Consider the following 22212-nt stretch of genomic DNA (forward strand, 5'->3'; position numbering starts at 1 on the left):
TGAAACACTGGGTGAGACCGGGCCAGCAGGTAGGAGGAAAGGCGAGCCACACCAGGCCGAGGGCACGCTGTTATTATTGTGATTATTATGCCAGGGTCTTGCGGGGTGTCTTCCCTTTCTATAATCAGAAGCCACAGGGTCTCTGAGCTCCTGGTGAAGGAGAAGTAGGTGAGTCTACTGTAGCGACATGTCTCTGGATGACACAGTCAGGAATCCTGAAGGGTGGTTTGTGGCACTGCTAAAATGTGTGCATACATGTGCAGGTGCCAGGTCTGTATACACGTGCACTTGGAACAGAGCGGGCAGCAGTGCATGGCCAAGAGGCAGCGCCATGTGCGACGGGCGCCTTGTTACTCAGTTCTAGTTACCACTTTGGTTCTTGCCGGCCCAACACGCATTTTGCTTCCTTGGATAACAAGACGCAACCTGACTTGGAGTAAGTACCTCTCTTTCACTCTCAGTCCATATGTTTTAGGTGGGGTTGATTCCACTCTGGCTTCAGGACAAGGCCTGTGACCCCGACTTAGCCAACCAGAGCGACACAACCCAATGGACACAGTGATTGTTCCAGGGACGGCTGCATGATCTAATGAGAGTCAGTGAAATTTGATTCCGAGCTTTGGTTGGTAGTATCAAAAAAAAAAAGGTGGTCTCTCAGGTGACTTCAGACTGGGAGAACGAAGTGGTGCTACTGGGACCTCCACATTGGTAAGCAGGGAGGGATGTGACTGTCTGAGAGGGAAGCCGACAGAAGGAAAGCGGAACCGCAGGTGGAGAAGGATGAAAGCTGATGTCGTCATCCAGGCACTGGCACACAGCCGTGCTAAAGGCAGAGCTATCCCGGGAATACTACAGTGACATGAGCCGACGGTTCCCATCCCCACAGCCTCCCGCCATTAGTTTTGCGTTGGGATGTTGTCACCTGTAGCAACAAAAGAATCTTGGCCAATAATAAACCAAAGACCCATCTTCCACATGAGACATACAGACCCCAATGTTCCCCCGGGGCCCCCGTTTATCCCCATCAGCTGCGTTACCTGCAAGGAGCCCTGGATGTCTTTCCCGCCAACGATCACGAGTTCTGCCATGTCTTCCGCGTGCGGAGTCCGCGCGTGGATGAACAGAGTCTTGCCCACCGCAGTTACGTTTCTCACGGCGACGACACCACCGTCCTTGTTCACCCTGAAGTGTGGGTTTGAGACCTCATAGTGCAGCTGGTCATTTCCCTTGCAATCACTGAAGTTCACTGGTGAAAACAAAACCAAACGAACAAAAACAGAGTGTGAGTAGGTTGGGCAGCTTAGTGCTGGAGAGATCTCTGATCATTAAACGTGGGTTATCACTCCCCATCCCAGATCCACAAATGCTGCCCCTTATCCCACTGCACCCCTGTACTCCCGGGAATTTGATCATGCCAAAGGACTTCACTCCATCAAGACCCGTCCTTGCTAACCTCCCATGTCCCAGGCAGGCGCTAAGCAGTGAGGATGCAGAGACAGACAGGACCGAGTCCCTGCCCTTGAGTATAGTGGGTGAAATGAGCAGTCAGAGATGGCACAGTGATGGGTAGGGATGTGATCTAATCCGGTGCTGTGGCAGGACTAGATTGCTCGGGAGCCTGGAAGGACAGCTTCTTGGAGACAATATTTGAGCTGGGTCTGGAAGGACAGGGGGAGATTAGAAGGCCCCCAGGAAGGTCGAGGACATTCCACATTCTTCAAAGGCATGGGAGCGGTGGTGAAATAACAAAACAGACTCAGAGAAAGAGAACTAATTTGGTGTACTTGGATCAGAGGGAAATTTGACATGGGGCAAAGATGTAGGGTTGACGAAGGAGAGGCTGAAAATGTCCTTTGGAGACAAGTTGGGAAACACCCCTAAGTTAGGGTGCTGCCCGGTAGCCTTGGACTATTTTTAGTGTTGAGAAGTCAAGGTCAGGTGTGTGTTCTGGTTCCAGGGTAGAACAGTGCTTCCCACAAGTTGGGATGCATTCGCATCACACAGGAGCTTTTTAAAAACCCTGAGGACCCAATCCAAAGATTGTAATTTAGTAGCTGTGGGTTCTGGAAAATGATTTAGAGAAGGGAAGAAAAGAGGCCAAGAAAACCAGTTAGTTCAGTGTTGTACCAAGGACGCCAGGCCCAGGTCAAGGCAGTGGCTGGCTAGACATGAGCAAGATCCCTAGAGTTGAGGGACTAAGTCGTGTGTAAGAAGGAAAATGGACAAGCAGCTGTCAGAGGAACCCCATGGCGCAGGGGCACTGCCAGGAGCAGCGGTCGTGACAGCTGGTCACGCTCCCCTCTGTGGTGTGTCTGTACCTCACACATGATTCTATTACCAAAGGTATCACCATGCATTGTCTGCACACGCGTCTGCCTGTCTGCCTTCTGCAGACTTCCAGGCCGCCTGGGGCTAAGCGTACAATTGTACTACCTGCATTCCCTCCCCCCACTTTTGCTTTCTTAGTTCTCTGCTGAACAGGTTGGTTTAGTAAACCTTTCACTGAAGCATAGCATGGAAATAGAAAAGCGCATAAATCAGAACAGACGACTCGATGAATTTGTACCAAGTGGGAACAGCCCTGTGCCCCATGCCCAGACCTAGAGACAAGACATGACCAGTCCCCCTCTTCCTCTCCCCTCCTGAGGAAAATCCCTCCCCTCCTCCCTAGAGACTATCCTATCCTGACTTCTAACAGCATTGATTCGTTTGACCTGTATTTGCACTTTATACAAATGGAATAATACAGTGTATGCTGTTCCGTGTCTGGCTTTTTTCACTCAGTGTTGTTTGTAAAATTCATCCATGTGGCTGCAAGACATAGCTGCTTATCCTAACCGCTATATAGTAGTCCACCACGTGACTGTGCTGAGTTTATTTACCCATTCCGCTGTTGGTGGGCAGCTGGGCTACTTCCAGTTTGAGTCTCTTAAAATATCGCAACTAGGAACTTTCTTGTGTGCCTTTTGGGACATCTGCATAGGTCTGAGTACACTGTTAAAGCCATATACATTTCTGATGAAGTAAGCTGATCTTTCTCTTCCAAGAAGAGAATTCTTACCGTGGTAATAATCAGATTAGCTAATACTGATAATGAGTAACACAAATGGAACATTTTCCACATGTGAGGCTCTGTGTGAAGCAGTTTACATACACTGTCTTATTTAATCTTTACAACAACAATGAAGGAGGCACAGTTTTGATCCCCTCCGCCCACAGTTTATAGATCAGGTAACTGAGGCTTGGAGAAGACAGAGGATGTGCCCAACACACACAGTTTGTAATCGAGAAAACCAAAATTTGAAGCCCGGTCTCTTTGCTTTTCACCCCCCCAGCTTCCTTCACAATCCCAGTAAAGCTGTGCACAGTCCTGAAGCACAGTCGGGATCAGCGCGTGCGTGTTGAATTACCAAATATTTTGACAAATAATGGTAACACCGTGCACCGTTTACTGAGTGTTGTCCGAGTGCCAGTCTCCGTGCCAAGGCCTGTACATTTAGTCCTCCTTTCAGCCCCGTAGCGATTGTGCTGTATAACAGCAGTTCCCAACATGCTTTTATCTATCCCTGTCGTGCGGGGCGGCCTGCGGGGTCTCAGCTCCCACTCCCCACATAAGAACACAGGATATGGTGAAGCCAAAAAGAAACACCCACGGAGCCATAGGTAGGGGAGTCATACCACTATAGTCTCGCTGGCGGCATCTGCCTCTCTGCAATCCGCTCCTGTTAGCTCAGCCACCATCTTCTTGCTTGCCCCCATTTTCTGCTAGCGTAGCCACAGCAGTTATATTAGTGGCCAATGGCTCACTGGTTACAGCTGATGGCCAACTAGCCACAGCTGATGGCCATCCAATCACAGCTGATGGCCATTTACTACCCAAGCCAGCACCTTTCCATGTGAAGCCGAGAGCCTGGAAACTGCACTCCTGGCTCTGTCCCCACAATCCCCCTGAGTATGTTTAGATATTTTTGCCTCATTGCCACCACTCTCATGCAATTTTAATGTCACGGATATACTGTGGTGTATCTGTTTATTTACTGTATGTATAATATTATCTGTACTTTATACACACACAAAACGTACAATTTTTTGGCCTCTCCCCCAAGAACCCAGGTCATCCGTTGGGGGCAATATAGCCCCACTAGAATCACAATCTATAAGCATCGTTTCCATTTTGCAGGAGGAGAGACTGAGCCTTGGAGAGATTGACTCACTTGCTCAATGTCACACATCCTGAAGAGGCAAGAACCTGTCCCCAGGCAGATCTGTGTAACTCTGCAGTTCAAGTTCTCCGCACACCCTGGCCTGTGGGGTCTCAGCTCCTGCTCCCCACACAAGAACGCAGGACATGGTGAGGCCAAAAGAAACACCCACGGAGCCATAGGTAGGGGAGTCATACCACTATATTCTCGCTGGTGGCCGGGCTGGAGACACAGGAAACAGGAGCCGCAATCTACCATCCGCTTCTCTGCCAACCAACCAACCCATCCCCTAGCGTAGCCAGGGCAGTTGTATTAGTGGCTAATGGCTAACCGGTAACAGCTGATGGCCATCTAATAACCGAGCCAGCACCTTTCTGTGTGAGGCCGAGAGCCTGGAACCTGCTCTCTGGGACTCTGTCCCCACACACCCATTTCCCAGGAGTAGAAAAAGGAGAGGGGAAAGGGCAGGCGTCCCATCCCGACCCCCTCTGGCCTGTCACTAATCCTTCTGGGGTCCTCAGAGGGGGACAGGGGAGCACATACTGAGAGACCAAATCTCCATTCAGGACCTGACACGTTGTAGGCGCTCAGTATATTCCAGCTGTTTTCCCAACCTGCTGTGTCCAAGAGCTAAGGGCTGCATATTTGGGTCTTTTTTTCTTTTCCGTTTTAGACACCTTCTACCAATTCAGGAGCAGGAGCTTTCGACTGTGGTTATTTTATAAGGCTGTGAGAATCACCTAAAAGGCATTTAAAACAAAATAGCAAAATGTGCCCCAACCCCAGTGGAGATTCTGATATTCCTGGGTTGGGCTGAGGTCCTGGAACGAGAGTGTTTTTAAAGCTGCCCAGAGGAATCTAATGTAACCAGGGCCAAGAACGGGACCTCGGGCAATGGACTGCTTGTCAAGATGCCAGGTTTCCACATTTCCCAGCCTTTCCTGGCACAGAGAAGAGGCTGGGGAACCAGTGTGCCAGGAACTTAGATCCCCGGGCCCCACGAAAGGGCAGTATTAATGGCAGCCAATCCTGGCTCATGTATAGCAGCCCTGCGACCCTGGGCAAACAACCCATCCTCTATACCTCAGTGTCTTCATCTGTAAAGTGGGACGAATACTAGTACCTCCCTCCGGGGTGCTATAATTCTATGATGAGCACTAAACAAGATAATACGTAGCTACATGCATAGAGCATTTAGGACAGACCTTGGTACTCCATGAATACAAATCATTATCAGTGTTGTTCCTGTAATTCTCGGCATTCAGGAAGCTACCTTTTCCTTTTCCTACGCAGCTTCCTTCTTTCAGCTGCTTCTCCACCTGCCTCTGGGCCCTTCCACCTCTGTCTAGTCAGTCACCTGCTGGCTGTGTGTGGTTACCATGGAGATGGTTACTCTAGGCATCTGCTGAGGCAGAAGATTCTGACCCAGCCTTGCCCGTCCCTGAACCCGCCCACTTGTCTTGGCAAAGCCCTACCTGTCTCACATGAGAGGTTGTGGAGGAAAAAACCCGTCAACGGAGTGAAATTACAGTGCTCTGCCCATAGCAGAGCCACAAAGTTCCTTCAAAAGGATTGTGTGTAAAGATAACTCCCTTCAAATCTAAGGTATTATTTTTCCTAAAGATATGATACTGCACTGACAGCTTTACATTCATGATTTCAATGACTCTTCACATTATCAATTGGAGGTAGGATGTTTTATTTGTTTGTTTGTTTTGTTTTCCTCTCTGGAAACTGAGACAGAGTGAGGTTGAGTGCGGTGAAGGCCGCACAGTTATCTACGCTTGTCTGCTGAGGGGAGTGTATTCCTGCCTTCAATCCCTCAGCTTCCAGCCTCACGATGTCACCGTATTTTCATACCTCATCTATTACTCAATTGTTGTCTTTTAATTGACTCACATTATTTATAAAATTATTTGAAGATAACTATTATAAATACATGCTGAATACTGCCAGATATATTTTTCCTAATAATGATAAATAAATCTAAGGAGTCAAAGAAAAACACATGTTTGTCCATTTGTCCTTGTAGGTACTAAAACCCTCACGGTGATGTGTGTTCCACCCTCCAGAAATGCTGGGCTGGCTACATTCCTCTCTGCCCATCCCTCCTTTAGACAAATTCATGCCTACCTTCTCCCTACCCAGGTTTATAATCTAGGAGGGCGCCTATATGATCTAGAAGGGTTTCTGATAGTTGAAATGATATATCTAACATAAATAATGCAGGCTTGAGGAAGACACAAACGTTAGAAAAGGCCAAATCTAGACCATGCCAACGACAGTAATTTTGACAATACATAAATGACAAATCTGAAATATATGAAGAATATTTAATCAAAAGAGAAATAATTCACCACACTGTGTTTTTTCTTCTTTCTCCTGGGAAAAGAAGACTCTACCTTGCACCTTCAATTCTCGATCAAAGGGGACGTCTGATAGCATCAGCCCTGCATCGTTGGCTCATATTATTAACTTTGTTGACACAATCAATGTCAGTGATTCTCAAACTTTTAAATAGAGATCCAGTCAGTGCATGTTTTGGGGCACAGAGTTCAAAGAACATATTAAGGATGAAATTAAATGTTTATGTCTACCTATTTCAAAACTATTTATTTCTATAGACGCAACCAACCTCCTAGGTATCTCAGAATGACATCATGAAAATAACTGAAAGGAAAAATTCTAGCAAACAATTAAATTTGTGAAAAAAGAGTCAAAACTTCTATCTGGGGGGGAAATGAACTATCTGTACTTTTCTGAATCTACAAAGGATTTTCTTCCATAGTTTATCACTGTGGCATTTAAAATAGCTTCTGGAAAGAAAAAAAAATATATCCACAGAATATATTGTACATGTGGATTTATTGGAATCAATTGCACAACATCATTCTTTGAGATAATCTTTGAACACCCCAGGAGAAGAAGGGAGGAAGTGAAAACTCCCCACCTGGGGGAAAATGCAAATGAGACAAATGGCACCACTCAGCGTTTCAATTATGCTTTCAGCATGTTTCCACTCAAAATGTCCTCTGGGCTTAATGCAAATGTCACAAAAAGACAAACTTTAGCTGGGAGACAAAACCACAATTGAAATGGGAAGTGTGGCATGTGAATTAAGGGGTTTAATCTTCCTGACCTTGATTTTATGCTTTTCTATTTCTTTCTTTTGAAAGTGGTTCTGAGGGATGAAAATCCAAAAGACATAGATTTATTACCATCGAGAAATATGTGAGGGAGCAAATTAAGCTGTATTATGATCCCAGGAAATATGAAAATGCAGATGGATTGAAATTTATCTCCAAAATATAGAACAGTCCTGCTCATGTAGATAGGTATGAATGAACATATAGAATTTTTGCTATTCTTGTATTTTGGGTCAGTCTGTGATCTATACAACTCACATCTTAGATGGACAAATGGTCCTAAATACATTGCATGCATCCATAGAGATTTGCAAATTGGTTGGCATGTAAGTTGTAGGTTCTCTCAGAGTTGGTGGTCAGACTCTCCTTGTACGCTTGTGTGAGGATACTTGCGGGTCAGTAGGACGGTGAGCTCTGAGCCAGTCATCCTGGGAGGTATGTCCCTCCCACAGACAGATATGCTTGGATCCGCTTCTAGGAATCTATACTCTCACACAGAAGAGACTGGCTTCGTTTCAGCAGTATGCTCATAATAGAAAAAGTCCTGATTTAGAGCATTTGCCAATGCCTATGGTGTAAATACCCTAAACATGATTGATTGCAGCTACCAGTGTGCCTTCAACTGGCTTGCAAATTTTCTAAAAGCCGAACAATCAGCTCTTAGGAGTACATATAAGTACTAGCTGGCTGGCTCCAGCACACCACTGAGACCAGGCAATGACTGTGCAGGAGAATATAAATGGTTTGCTCTCCCTTAGACTGGATCAGATATCCCAGTACTCCTGGCCTAGTTAGTAAAGCAGAATTTAATTGCTCCATCAGCAGGAAGGGCCTGCATACCGGCTGATCTGCAAAGTCTTTGCTGGGGCATGGAAAGCCGTGCCTTTCTGACAACTGAAGCAGCACTTAGTTCAGAAACATCAGATGGACTCTCCCCAGGATCCAGACCATGAGTTAATTGCGTTTCACATCCTTCAGAATCTCCCTGGTGCCAACTTCCTTTGAAAAACTCACAGGGCTTAGTCCAGGGGCTCTTTGCACCTGCCCAGGTGATGGAACCAGAAAGCATTTCCTTTGACTGCCCTGAATACCCTCATTTCTCAAGCATTCTAATCAATCACGCTTTCGTTAAAATATGTTCAGTTTCACCCACATTGGGCCAGATCCCTAGATGATACAATAGACACGTGTCCCAGCCTTCATTTATTCTACCCTCCCGATTTCTGAATGCACTGAACTGTATCCTGCATACCATATTTGGCCTGGAGTCAGCGCTGACATCCACGGAGCTTCTGTAAGGGTCTGGGCATGTTTCTAACCATGCCTGATTCACCCAGGAGTAGATTTCACCTCCAAAGTCTTTGTACATCTGATAGATGCGGAATGCACATAAAGCAGTCTTAATACCATCTCCTATGTCAATTCCAATTTTGATAGAGTTTCAATTCTATCATGTCAGCCGAGGGTACCATAGTGACTGATCCCGTCGAGGGATCTTCAGCAGAAACCTATTTTTACCATATAAACCCTTGAGGGCTTCCTCTTGGTAAAAAAACAGAGCCCACATCTGCTTTCAGGAAATGTTCTCTGCCTCCCATGAAAACCTGAGCTGTTAGCTCTGAGTCTAGTCTTTTCTGTCAGGGTCTTACATTTTACTCTTGCTGTAGATCTTTAAAACAAGGCAGGTTGTTTTCTGACAAAACGCTGTGCCTTCTCTAGCCCATTGTGTTTACAATCACTATGAATTTGTATTCAAATTGGAATTACTTCATATGGCGTAGTGCCTGAGTCAGTACGGACCAACCCTGGTTGTTGAATGAATAAATAGCAGAACTGCAACTTTGCAGTTAAGTGAATTTGAAACTCCTCAGACAAAACTGAGAATGATGGCTCAAACTCCTGTGAATATTTGAGTAAGTCGATTTGAAAGTCACCCAATCAGTGAAACAGAAATCACAGATTCAGCAAATTTGAGAACCATCAAATCTCAGATTTACAGACATGCACTCTCCGTTTTGCATGTTACTAGCACATGTCTCTTACAGAGCCCTTAGTTTTTGATTTATCTAGTAATTATGGACACACATGTTTCCCTCCCTATGAGTGTCAGGAGGGTAAGTTCATGAGAAGAGAGATTTGTTTTGCTATAACCTTTAAGATATTTGGCTTTGCACTTGGAGTTGCCTGGAGACATGTGGCAACGTCGTGGCTGCGCCGAAACTGAGATCCAGATCCTGATTACGTCTGATGCTCTCAGAGTCCTGTGACTTCCCAAATACGTACCGTGTTTCCCCGAAAACAAGAGCAGGTCTTATATTAACTTTTGCTCCAAAGACGCATTAGGGCTTATGTTCAGGAGATGCCATCCTGAAAAATCATGCTAGGGCTTATTTTCCAGGCAGGTCTTCTTTTCGGGGAAACACGGTACCTCTGTACTGCATGAGCAGATATACACAGGGAGGAAGGGACCTATAAGGAGGACAGCTTCTGGATGAACACCTAGAGAGATACAGAATGAGAAGGAAGATGGAGGGGAGAACACAATATTGGTTTTCGAGTCTAGCCCCACGGGTCTGTAGTACAGGGAGAGAATAAGCTATGTGTACAAGGTCAAAGACACACAAACCACAGGGGATTTAGGTAATCTCGAGCACTGTTGCTCTGGTTCCTGCGAATGGCAGCTTGGCTCCAGTTCTGAGTGGAAAACAGCTTGGCTTTGCTCTGGTGCAATGAAAACTAAAGCCGCTTCAGGGTCTCTTGGCAGCATGGGGGACTCATGGCTTTGGGGATTCTAGCTAAGACTTTGAGAAGCAGCCTTCCCGCAGAGGGCAGCGGGGAGGCACGCCCTTCAAGAGCTTCCCAGGACTATCAATCAACAAAGAAGCCAGAAGGAAAGGTCATGGAAGACTGATTTGTGAGTTTGTGTGAGAGATTCCTTGGGGTCTTCCGGAAACAATGAGAATAAAAGCCAAGGCAGGAGGCTAGACTGAGGTTCTACAATTGTGCAGGCGGGGTCTACAAGCAGGTGCAATGCAAATATTAATATCTGCATGACCTCTTTATTGTCCACATATTGGAAAAGCCTGAAGAAATTCAGGTTATCATTTGAAAGGTGCAGTTCTTCCTGGATGGAATCATTTGCTTGTGACTGGATACTTTCAAATGGAACCTACATGATTGCTCAGCAGGAATGTTGTGGAAGATATTCTAGCATTGGATGATGTCTCTTATAATCTGAAATTCTATTATTATAAATCTCGACCCAGTCATTCATTAACCCATCAAAAATATCATTTGCTTACTTACAATGTGCAAGACAGTTGTCAGTAAGGGATAAATACCAACATAAAAATAGATAAGATGTGTAACCTGTCTTCATGATTTCCAGAGCCTCGAAGGTTGGACAATCATTTGGAGGGGTGCCCTGTGGAAGGATGGGTATTCCATGTCTACATTGTGTCAAAAGGCCAAACAAGCACCATAGCGTAAAAACTACAAGCAACGAGAGCACAGTTCAGTGTAATAAATTATTTCTAGCAGTGAGAGAAAGTCAACCAATGAGCAGGCTCATCATTACCAGACGCATCCAAAGTAAGGGATTATCGACAAGTATATCTCACTTTAATGAAGAGTTATGCTCTCTCATACGTGCTTAGAAAGCAAAGGTCTATATCATTTTCCTGTGTTTATTATAAAGTTGGATGTGTTCTTCTAGACAATGTTTGGCTTTAAGTCATAATAACATCACATTTAAGAATGCAGTAACACATTAGAAACATTTAAAGGGATAAGTGATAACTTTTCAGGTAAATATTGATATGGATCCATAAAACACATAGTAAAAGTATGCAAATCACGTGGGCAAATGTTTAAATTGGCTATAAGAGTTTGAAGATGTAATTTTAACGATGCCCATGACTGATTTTGCAAAACTGAGCATCATGGATCTAAAGGTCCTTAAGTTTTAACTCGATCTCTCCTCTGGAACTTTAAGGAGGTAATCAGCTCTTCTCTTTCTAGGCTCCATAGAAGCTGCTGGTTTGCAGAAGGGATGAGGGTGATTTGGAGATGAAGGCAGGTAGGAATGGAGCAGTGGTAAACCCAATATTTGGAAATGAATTAGAATATCCAAGATGATCAAACAAACAAAAATCCTGCAAAATGAGTCTTTAGGGGATGGGTATTGCATCGGGTTCAGATTTATAAATACTGAAATAGGTGTATTAAGTGTTATCATGAACAGGGAAGACATAGTCCTATCTCTGGAAGAGCTTATAATCTACGATCCAAAGCAGCACTGAGTACACACTAGTCTGTAAAAGTTCCAACCTGAAACAGAAAGGCGGGCTCTGGGAGAGGAGGAACTAACCATTAAGTTTTAACAAAATATCAGGACCGTGATAGATACTCAGAAGTGGTTCTCCCCACCCCAATATCCTCATATGATATTTCAACCATTTTACAGAACCGGAAATGAAGGACTCTTAGAGAGGCCGAGTGGCCCAGGATGCAAAGGTTGGTGATAGGATTGTGGTTTACCTGCAGCTTGGCCACCCTCCAAAGGCCAGGCTCCGAACTATACCACTCTGTGTGCTCTAACTACTTTATTTGAAAAACTCTCCAAGAATTAGTGAGTGAAAAATGGAAGATTATTTTCACATAAAATTGAACAAATCAGTCTTTACTGGGTTAGTTTCCCAACCCACCTGAGCCACAAAAATGGATGAATTCTTTGGTGTATGACCCAGCTGAGCATGTTGACAAAGCATCATTCACTAGGTCAGTGAATGTAAATGGCCGTGGTATCAAAGGTAAAAAAGTGTGGGTTCATGTGAACACACATTGGGAATTATCCGAAGCACTTCCCTAGATTTCCAAGTCACTCTACAAAACCATAACCATGCTGGTTTTTCATGTTTGGTGTCTATCTTCTGTGATAGTTACCATTTGTGGAACATTCAGGAAGTGAAGTAAACACTCGATAAACATTTCCTTTAATTGTCCAACAATCCTGTGAAGGCAGTATTTTATAGGTGAGGGAAACTGAGGCTCAGAGAGATTGAGAAAGTGTGTTAAGGTCATACATGTATAAGCAGCAAAGATGGAACTTTGGTTTTTACAATGATTGTAGAGCCCTGTCTCAGACGCTGGAGGAAGAGGAAGGGGGTGGATTATTTTAGGAAGGCAGAATCCACAGTAATTGTTACAAGTTATTGCACAGCCTAGGAGCACATGGCTTAACAAGAAGTTAAACAGTCTGTGTCTAGAGTTGAAAGAGGCGTCAAAGATGGAGTTGAATGGAATCTTGAAGTGATTCATTCCCTTGAGGGAAAACTGACAGAACAGAAGTCAGGAGACCCCGTAGGTCAAAGCTTAGGGAACACTTAGGCTCTGAGGAAGGGCAGGGAAAATGCATGAGTGGGTCCTGCTGGATTGTTATGCAGTCTCAGAACATCTAAAAGTAGTCAAGAGTTTGTACTAGTATGAATTCTTGAAAGGCGAGAAGAAAAGTTAAATGTGGAATTTACTATCATTGATCTACCTAAACTATTATTAATGAACTCTTGAGATTTGGACTTGGTGAGACCAATGCTCTGCTATTCTACAGTCATCACAAATCCGTAGATCACAACAAACAAAACATCATGGGGGAGAAAAAAACAGCACTGAAGTTGGACCCATGATCTTCAGAGTGGTAACATTTTCATAAAACTCATAGATGAGCCGTAGCTGGTGTGTGGCTGGACACCTGACCCCTCAATCTCTGTGGGTATCTACAATGCCTCTATGCAGAGATGGCCTTGTGCTTCCTGGATTCCGGAGAGGGTTTAGAAGTGTTTTCAGAAGACAGAGTCGTATTTGGGGGCTCAGATACACTATCTGTTACATCAGTGACTATTCCTTCCGGAAGGGTAGGCCCAAGATATTGACAAGGTTGGTGGCTTCACAATAACCAGCAGGAATGCCAATCAAACTGCAACAGAGTGAAGACCACCAGCTCCCACACCTTCCCAGTTTTCTCCAGACCTGTCCTTTGGTAACCGTGGGAGCTCTCTGAGGACGATGGATTCCCACAGCTTCGTCTCCATCGCTTTGGCTGTGCTCAGGGCTAGCCCTAGCAAGAGTTGGCAATCAAAAATACTAGTGGACTCTTTTTGGTTGTAACCAATGATTTCATTCACCTCTTCCCTCATTGCAGCGGGTGAGATAAATTGGTTGTGTCTAGTTGACAAAACCTTATCAGAAAATGAAAATAAATTGATCTGGCTTATAATACATGAACCACAATTAATTCTTGAATGCATATACGGGTTTCTGATGTAAGCAAGAAAATGATCAGCCCGTAGGTCATGCCTAGTCATCCTCCAGCTGCCAAGAGATTTTTATTGCATCCCTTATACCATATGGCATCATCTCTAGTTTCAGCCTCGAGGGAATGTCGGAGGATGCCTGCCAAGAGTGTCTCACCACTTGTTAAAGGTATCCCATTTTTCTGTGATTTCTTCACTCAGCAACAATAGACCACGTTCATCTCCTTAAGTAAAAGCCAATGCAGCTGAAGGCTTTTGTGCTCCTTTCCACTCTACCTGGATTATCATGGGGAAAGCATGAGCCAAATGTACATCATAGCTTTCCATCAAAAGTGGTAACTTTGGCAATTGAGGGATTCTTATATGGGATCTCAAGTATATGTCTGTGGTTATAGGAGGGCTCACGTGTCTGGAAATGTTCTTTTTGAAGGTACAGTAAGTCTACAGTTCCAGAGATTTATTGATTGTGCTTTTTATATATATTATATATGTACACACACACACACACACACACACACACACACACACTGCAAGCTGAAGCATATGGTCACGCACAACTGTGATATTTATGATTATGAATCACAGCTGTTTAAATGTATACAATCTGAAATCACTTAAATGCTAAGATGCCAGAATCTTACTGCAAATATTGTGAAGTGAGGACCTTTGAATTACGTTAATTTGCAGATATGATCACTAGGAATACAACTTTACATATCCTGGGAAAATATCAGGCAGAAATGAATGACCCCTCCCTCCCCCGCCACCACCACCACCTTTAAAGAAACAGTGCTCAAAGTAACCAAGGAGCTCCAAGGGTGTAGCTTTGGTTACACTACTGATAAGTGAATTGCAGTCCCTTCTGGAATTCAGGATGAACTTACACAGTGGATATCCTTTCACTGTGCACCCATCCTATAATACATGTTATTTTAATGGTCATTTATACATTTCAAAAATAATTTAAAATGTCACTGGAGTGAAAATGGAAATGTTTCCATTTACCATCCCATTCATACCTCACTTGTCCCATTAACCATAAAATTTGATGTATATTCTACAAGACCTACAAACTACATACGCACATGCAGTTCAGTAAGTAGTTTTGCTTTTATATCTATCACAAACTTTTTATGTTAATTCATATAAATCTACTTCATTCTTTTCTGTGAACGCAGAATACCTCTTTAGTATGGATTTGCTATAATTAAAGCAATCCCCTACTGCTGAACACTTAGATTGTTCCTGTTTCATAATTACTAACTGTATAGTGGTAAACACCTTAATACCTGCGTTTTTGTGCCCGTATGTGCAAGTCTTTTTCCACAGTTGAGACTCATTTGGAAGCTGCTGATTCAAAAGAAATGTCCATTTAAAATTTAGTTAGACACTGACAAATCGACCACCATAAAGGTTTTATCGATTTGGACTCTAATCCAAAGTGTATTAGAAGTTCTCTTTCCTCACACTCACAGTGGATAATACTATAATGTTTATATTTTTTGCCAACTTGATAGTTGGAAAATAAAGTATGCTGTTAATTTGTACATCTTTGATGAATAGTGAGGTTAGATGTTGCCTCACAGAATTGGCCATTTTTATTTTCTTCTGTGAATTTTCTGGGTCTCTTAGAGTACCTAGGAATTCAAATTAGCATAGCTTGTTTCCTTGCGCTTCTCCTTCCTAGACTGCAAGCTTGTTGCAAGAAGGAACTGCGTCTTGTTTGCCATTCTATTACCAATGCTTTGTACAGCCCAGGCATACATGTTTTGTTGAATGAATACATGCTTGTATGGATGAGGCATCTGTTTCTTTCTGCTACTGTACAGCTGCTCACCAGAGCACCCACTTGCAAAGAGGAAACTGAATTTAATGTCTCCCTCCCTCCCTCAGTTCCCACTCTACCTTTCCTCTTGCGTTGTGCCTTTCCCTTACCAGAATAAAACCTTCACACTTACAGGCATGCGGTCAGCCTGGTAACATTTGTATCTCTAGTACTCGCACACAGCCTGTCAAGTAGTAGGCACTCAGTAAATATTTTCAAAAGGAATCTGTCTTTGTTTGATGATCTGTCAGACTGTTTCTATACCAGCTACCTCGCTGGCACCCAACTTTAAAAAGTAGACTGGAGTTTTTGACGTGCTCTCTGCTTTTCTGCTCATCTCCTGTGCTGATGGTGTGTGTGCGGGGGGGGGGGGGGGGGGGGGGCGGGCAGGGGATTTACTTAGCGCTCTTACTGAAATTGTTAATCCCACCTTGTGGACCAGGGCTTGGGGTACGTACAGGACTTGTAAAAGGAAAATGCTATATTATTACATTGGTAAACGGACTTCAGTGTCCTGTTTGGTTGTTGTTTTTTAATGGCAGCTGCACAGAAAAAGGTGCATTGCAAACTTGCTAGAGTGGGCCGAGTTGAGATGCTGAACGCATGACGTGACTTCATGCTCACATAGGCTACCATGAAGGTGCAAAGTCAGCTAAAAACAGCCCAAAGAGTTTATGACCACCAGGAGTCTGGAATCTACAGCTTTCAGGCCAAACCTGGCCCACTACCTGTTTTTGTAAATAAAGTTTGATTGGAACACAACCCCACTATTTATTTACATGTTGTCTATAGCTGCTTTGTTCTCCAACTGCAAAACTGAATAGTTGCAACAGAGATGGTCTGGCTCACACACATAGACTATATTTTATCAGTCCCTTTGCAGGAAAAGTTTGATGATCCCTGCGGTAGAGCTAGGTCACATTCCCCCCCCACACACATTTTCCAAGAGATTTACTCGAAGCCACCTGAGGGCTAAGGCAAGGCAACTCGTCCACCATGCATTCTGCACTCTGAGTTTGACGACTAGCAGCAAAGATAATCAGCAGAGCGGGGAAATGACTCACAAATACCCACCTAAATGTTATCTCAGAGCCTGGTATTATCTTCAATTTTTGAAAATAAAGTTTGCTGGGAGATAGTTTCCATTCAAAATAGAATCTCAAGAGGTTTACCTTTTTAAATACACTTAAAATCCATTATCTGCACTCATTAAATATAAAGGCGAGTACGCATAGAAGAGATCAATATACCCAGAAGAGCACAGGGAATTATGTGTATCTATATTTTTATGTCTCTAAAGCACTGATGTCATTTAGAACCAAAAATTAGCTGAGAATCATGCATTTGATCAAGTTCACACACAAAACTTGTTTGTCTTCAAGGTCTGTTTCTCAAACTTAGAGTAATCTGTCATCTTTTAATGTGATTTCTCATTAATTTTCGTTTCTTTTCCTTTAAAGAGTCTGACATTATTTTTACCAAAATGACTAAGATATCTGATTTTCTGCACTAAGTGAAGCCATCTGAAAATTTATCTTCTCAGAAAATGAAATGGGAATTATCCAGCCCAAAGGTGGTAGGAAAATAGTTGTTTTCTTTTCTTTTTCTTTGATGAGGGCTTGGTTTATTAGCAAGAAGCAAAGCACCATTTCTTTGAGTAAAGGGGCAAAAAGAAACCAACAAAAACCCTTAAGTTGCTTTAACATCTCCATGAAGTTAGATTTCCTATTGGGACACTGACAAGGGCTAGTACTGTGTATTTTAAGGACATAAACTACAACAAGCTCAGAAAAGTACTACATGGAAGCTATAGCACATATCTCCTCTATAATTTTCTAAGTTTGAGTTGGAGGGTTTCCTGGGTTCTTACTTAATGCCTTTTAAGCCTGGGGGTCATGGATATGAATTTTTTTCAGCATTCCAAAGGTGCTGAGTAAGAAGGGCCCAGTTTTAGGGGAAAGAGTATGAAAATGAAATCTGGTTGATATTAACCCAATAGGAGTGAGTTGGAGGTAATGGGAAAATGAGGTAGAATCATTCTCTCACACCTCTCATCGGTAATAACTTTGACAATATTCCTAATAGATGCAATGAGTAAAATAGTTGTTATGTTCAACTCCACCCCTCTCTGAGGAAGGTGGGTCCAGCTAACGGCAAGACTCTTGGTTCTTGGTCTTGGTCTAAGACTTTCATTGGTTTGGAGTGTGGAAGTTTGGAAGGGTAAAACGTAACAGTTGCTAAAGAGCTCTGCATAATGAAAGATTAATTGAGAGGAAAGAACAATTCAGGCCAGAAGATGTGAGTAGCAGAATTGGGAATAGAGGGGAGGCAAGAAAGGGGGAAAGCTGGAGAGAGGGTGGAAGATCATGACTATTTCCTCGGATCCTTACATCCTTAGTAAAACCTATCTGGCTCACAAATAGTGTGTGTGTGAGTGTGTGTGTGTGTGTGTGTGTTTCTTGTGCAAGCTGCTGCAGGGGCCATGGTTTGACAATCTGGTTTGCCTAGGTCAAGAAAGAGTCAGTCGTTAACGCACAGGGCCCAGAAGCAAAACAGGCCAGGAATACACAAGCCCCTAGGAATCAGTATAAATTAGGGGAGGGCTTTGGATTTCCACAGCTTGTGCAAGTTACAGGCTCAATTTCAGCTTAACTAACCCGCCAGGGGTTAGAGTGAGACTGTGAGCATCTGGTTTACATTTAATATTTATTCAGCTCTTTCCATGAGCCAGTGTGTTGAGCCTTTGCATACATTATCTTAATATCTTATTAATTTTCACAACTCTGTGTAATGCCCGTATTATTTTCCCATTTTACAGATGAAAAAAACTGAGCCTAGAGGGAAGCTGTGTGACAGATCTACCTGTGAAGCCATCCCTGTGTGATGGGTATAGAAGAACCTAGTCTCCAAAAAAACCTGCCCAACTTCAAAGCTCACACCTCTTACTACTTTGCTCTGCTGTCTCTTGCCGGCTCAGTAAACTGAGTCTCAAAGATTCTGTTGGGTTCCATATGCATCAAACAGAAGAACATTCAGCCCCGGCCCTTCATGCTAATAAGGCCGGTCAGTGAGTTAACCATTTAAAATAAGGTGATCCTGTTGCATCATGGGGAATACAGTAGCACTGTGAACTGATTTCTCTGGGAAGAAAACAAGGACAAGTGGTGTGAGCCACAAGGCTTCGCAGAAGAAATGGCATTTGAGCTTCACCTTGAAGGATGAGGAAAACCAAATAGTTGTTTTCCACAACTGACTGAAAGTAATCTCTGCTACCAGTGACTAGAATCCAAAATGGACAGGGAGACTTCACTGAAGGGTGTTTCGAGTCTCAGGTGCACAAATCATTCTTGGATTCCTTTTAAAAAAAATATCTCTTTGATTCTGCAGGGGTCCGCGTAGCTATCACTAGAGCCTTCCTCACTCCTGCTTGTAATGGATCCGTCCACGAGATAATGTTCCTCAGAATATTCTGAGGAAATACACATTTCAAAGTGGAAAGGGGAAAACAGGGCAGGAGAAACGAAATGCGTGTGAGAGGGGGCAGTGTTCCTCTTCATTAATTTTCCAAAAAGAGATGAATTAGGAGAAACCGTGAGAACAAAGATGGTCACATGGTTTATACTCTTAGTTATAATAAGCAAAGAAGCCAACAAATTCCACATTTCCATTTCTGAGGTTTAGTTATGTGTCTCTGTAGTTCACGTTCCTCTCACAGTTAATCCTGGCAGGAGGGGTTTCTATGGATCGTTGAAAATGATGTTAACCTCTCTGATCTTCAATTTGTTCGCTGCAAAAATGATAGAATTGGCACAGACCAGGGATTCTTACAGTGCAGTCCCACGACCAGCAGTGTCAGCATCATGTAGGAACTTGTTAGCAATGCAGATTCTTGGGCCCCACCTGAGACCTAAATTAACAGCTCTGGGGACAGAGCCTGGCAGTGTAGGTTTGAACATACTCTCCAGCAGATTTTGGCTCATGCTCAAGTGTGACAACCGCTGGCATATATACTCTTCCAGATGACTGGACAGCTACATGACTCAATGATTCTATTAAAAACACATCATCCAGCATTAAATATGCATGATTTGATACTAATTTTTAAAAAATAATGTCCATTAAGTACAGAGAGAATATCAGCTTTAGAGCCAGAATGTTCAGATATGAACAGTCCTCACTCCCAGCTGTACAAAATTTTGCACAGGATCTCTGACACTCAGTTTCCTGATCTGTAAAATGGGACTACTGATGCCTATTGCCTGCAATAGGCAATATTACCTGAGAAAAAAAGAGGGAGTGGGAAGCATCTGTTACCAGGAAGACATCTAAAATAGTTGCATGTGTAATTTTATTAAAATAATAGATGAAACCAAAGTTGGTTCACCGCCCTTCTCTTTTAATAAACATATAATCTAAACTAATAAAAAATAGTTTTCATTGATCCACTCTGCTTAAATCGAGAGGGTTCTTTTCTGCAACACTGTCTCCCAAAGGAGATATGTCTCTTTCAGAAAATGCAATATAATAGATGCTAATATCAAAATGGCCAATTAAGTGTCATTCAGTGACCGTTCGCTTGAAAAAGGCAGACACTGAACACGAATCTATGCAGCTAAAAGGAAGGAGGGAGGGAGGCCTTATCCTGGCCAGGCCACCACACCATGGTCTTCTGCCTGGGCCACTGCAGTGGGTTCCACATTGGCCTCCCAGTGTCCCTCTCCATCCATCCCCACCCCCAGTGGTCTCAACACAGCAAAGAGAGATCCACGTACAGCTTCAAGGTTATGACATCCCTCTACTCAAAACTGTCTTATTTGGAGTCAAAGCCAAGTTCTTACTCTAACCAACAACACCCTACATAACCGAGTTTATGTCATGCATCCTGTCACCCTCCTCTCACCCCACGTAGTCACTCCAGCCTCACTGGCCTCCTAGCTCTTTCTTACACCCCCAGGTATGCTGCTGCCTCAGGACCTCTGCATTTGCTATTCCTCTGCCCACATGCTTTTCCATCACATGTCCAAGGCTACCTCCCTCATTTCCTAATTGCCTTTAGGCATCTACTCAAATGTCATCTTTGTTACGTGGCCTTCCCATGTAACATTTTGACACTTCCTTACCCTGACATTTCTCTGCTTTATTTGTCCTTAGAACTTCCCATTATCAAAATGTGTCCCACAGTACATTTTTGTTATTTATGCTATGTCTTCTTGTTCTCATGAATGTAAGCTCAGGGTATCTCAAGAGTCTGGAGAAGTACCTGGTGCACAACAAATCTATATATATTGAATCAATCAACGAATAAATGAATAAATTAACTTCCTTCATTTTCATTCCTTTACTTAGCTATTGTTATTTACCAATCAATTAATGATGAATGAAAATAGTGACATAGTAGGTAAGTGACCAATTGAAGGAAAGGACAAATATAATGTGACTTTTTGCTATTGTTGCTAGTTGGCCAAGTATGGATATAGAAAAAAGAAAGAAAAAGTTAAATGCATAATAATTTTGTGGCATTTTCTCACAAGATATTTTTTAGCCCTTAGAGAAATTTTCTCAAGGAATCAGTAGAATTCACAGCAAAAATCCTGGAATCAGAGCTCAGAACTTGACAAGTTATAGAAACTTGGACAATCTACTCTACATTTTTTTTAACTATAATTTCCTCATCCGTAAAATGGGTCACATATTGATATATATAACGTAGGGGACGAGAGCGAAGCTTACGTGAGATAGTGTTCATAGATCACTTGCCATGACATCTAGCATAAAGGGTCAATAAACATTGCCATAGCTATCACTGGTTCTAATTTACTGAAATCTAAGTATTCTGGAGAAAAATAGAACAGGTAAAGCATTTTAATGGCAAATCATTCTTATTTGAGAGATTTACAGGAACTGGGAGTTATTCTGCTCTAACTCACCCAAACGTTGTATGGGGATGAAACCAGTTTCTGAAAATAAGATTGCCACCATTTTGAAAAGATCCAGTTTTTTAAACATAAATAATGGCTCCTAACTCCCCTCAAACTCTGTTGGAGTCATGGCTCACTTTCCTTATTTTTTGGTTAGACACTATCAGAAGTAAACCAATGATTACAGAAGTGAATACTCCCCGTTCGGATCTGGGCTGTCAACAAAGACTGAGCAAATGACACCACAGAGAATGGTGTTATTAAAGCTACAATGAGCAGTCAAGCACAGGGACAGCCTTCCCCAACACGTCCCATCTTTCTCAGGCTTGGCTTCGGGTTCGTCCCGGAATGGCAGGCTTTTGCATTTTTCACAAAGGAACTGCCTTGGGGGAAAGTAAGTTGTGTCAGTCAGAACCATGTCTGAGACATGTCTGTATTTTGTTTTCTTATGCACCTGGGAGAAGGTGTCTCAGATCATGGTGTGTTTTTTTCCCCTCTCTGTATATAAGGTTATATTATCACTTGGGTCTAAAACATACATGGCAATAAACTCCTTCATGGGTAATTAACTATTGTGTGTGTGTGTTTTGTTTTGTTTTGTTTTGTATTAAAGATGGGACTAAGCCTTGAATGTACCATCACTGAACATCCAGAAGATGAAAATTACCATAAAGTTTCGAGTTAAAAGACCCCTGGGTTCAGCATCGTGTGCCTAAAACACCTGCATCTTAAGCTACTGACCTCAAGGATACTGAATGCAATGCTGACCCTGGACCGAGTGCATTTCAAAACAATTTTAAATTATATTTC

The 22212-nt window shown here is 43.0% G+C and overlaps 1 protein-coding gene across 1 annotated transcript in view; it reads right to left on the bottom strand.

Annotated features, from left to right (window-relative positions):
• The window catches only part of CDH13 (cadherin 13), a 985128-nt gene that overhangs the window by 631008 nt on the left and 331908 nt on the right, over positions 1-22212 (bottom strand). The window contains exon 3 of the mRNA XM_019743731.3: positions 1038-1246. Within this exon, the coding sequence (XP_019599290.3) occupies positions 1038-1246 (209 nt within the window). The remainder of the gene's footprint in view (positions 1-1037; positions 1247-22212) is intronic.

This window comes from Rhinolophus sinicus, chromosome 8, assembly GCF_057876585.1.
Source record: "Rhinolophus sinicus isolate RSI-liver-muscle chromosome 8, RSI-T2T, whole genome shotgun sequence".
Classification (NCBI taxonomy): Eukaryota; Metazoa; Chordata; class Mammalia; order Chiroptera; family Rhinolophidae; genus Rhinolophus; species Rhinolophus sinicus.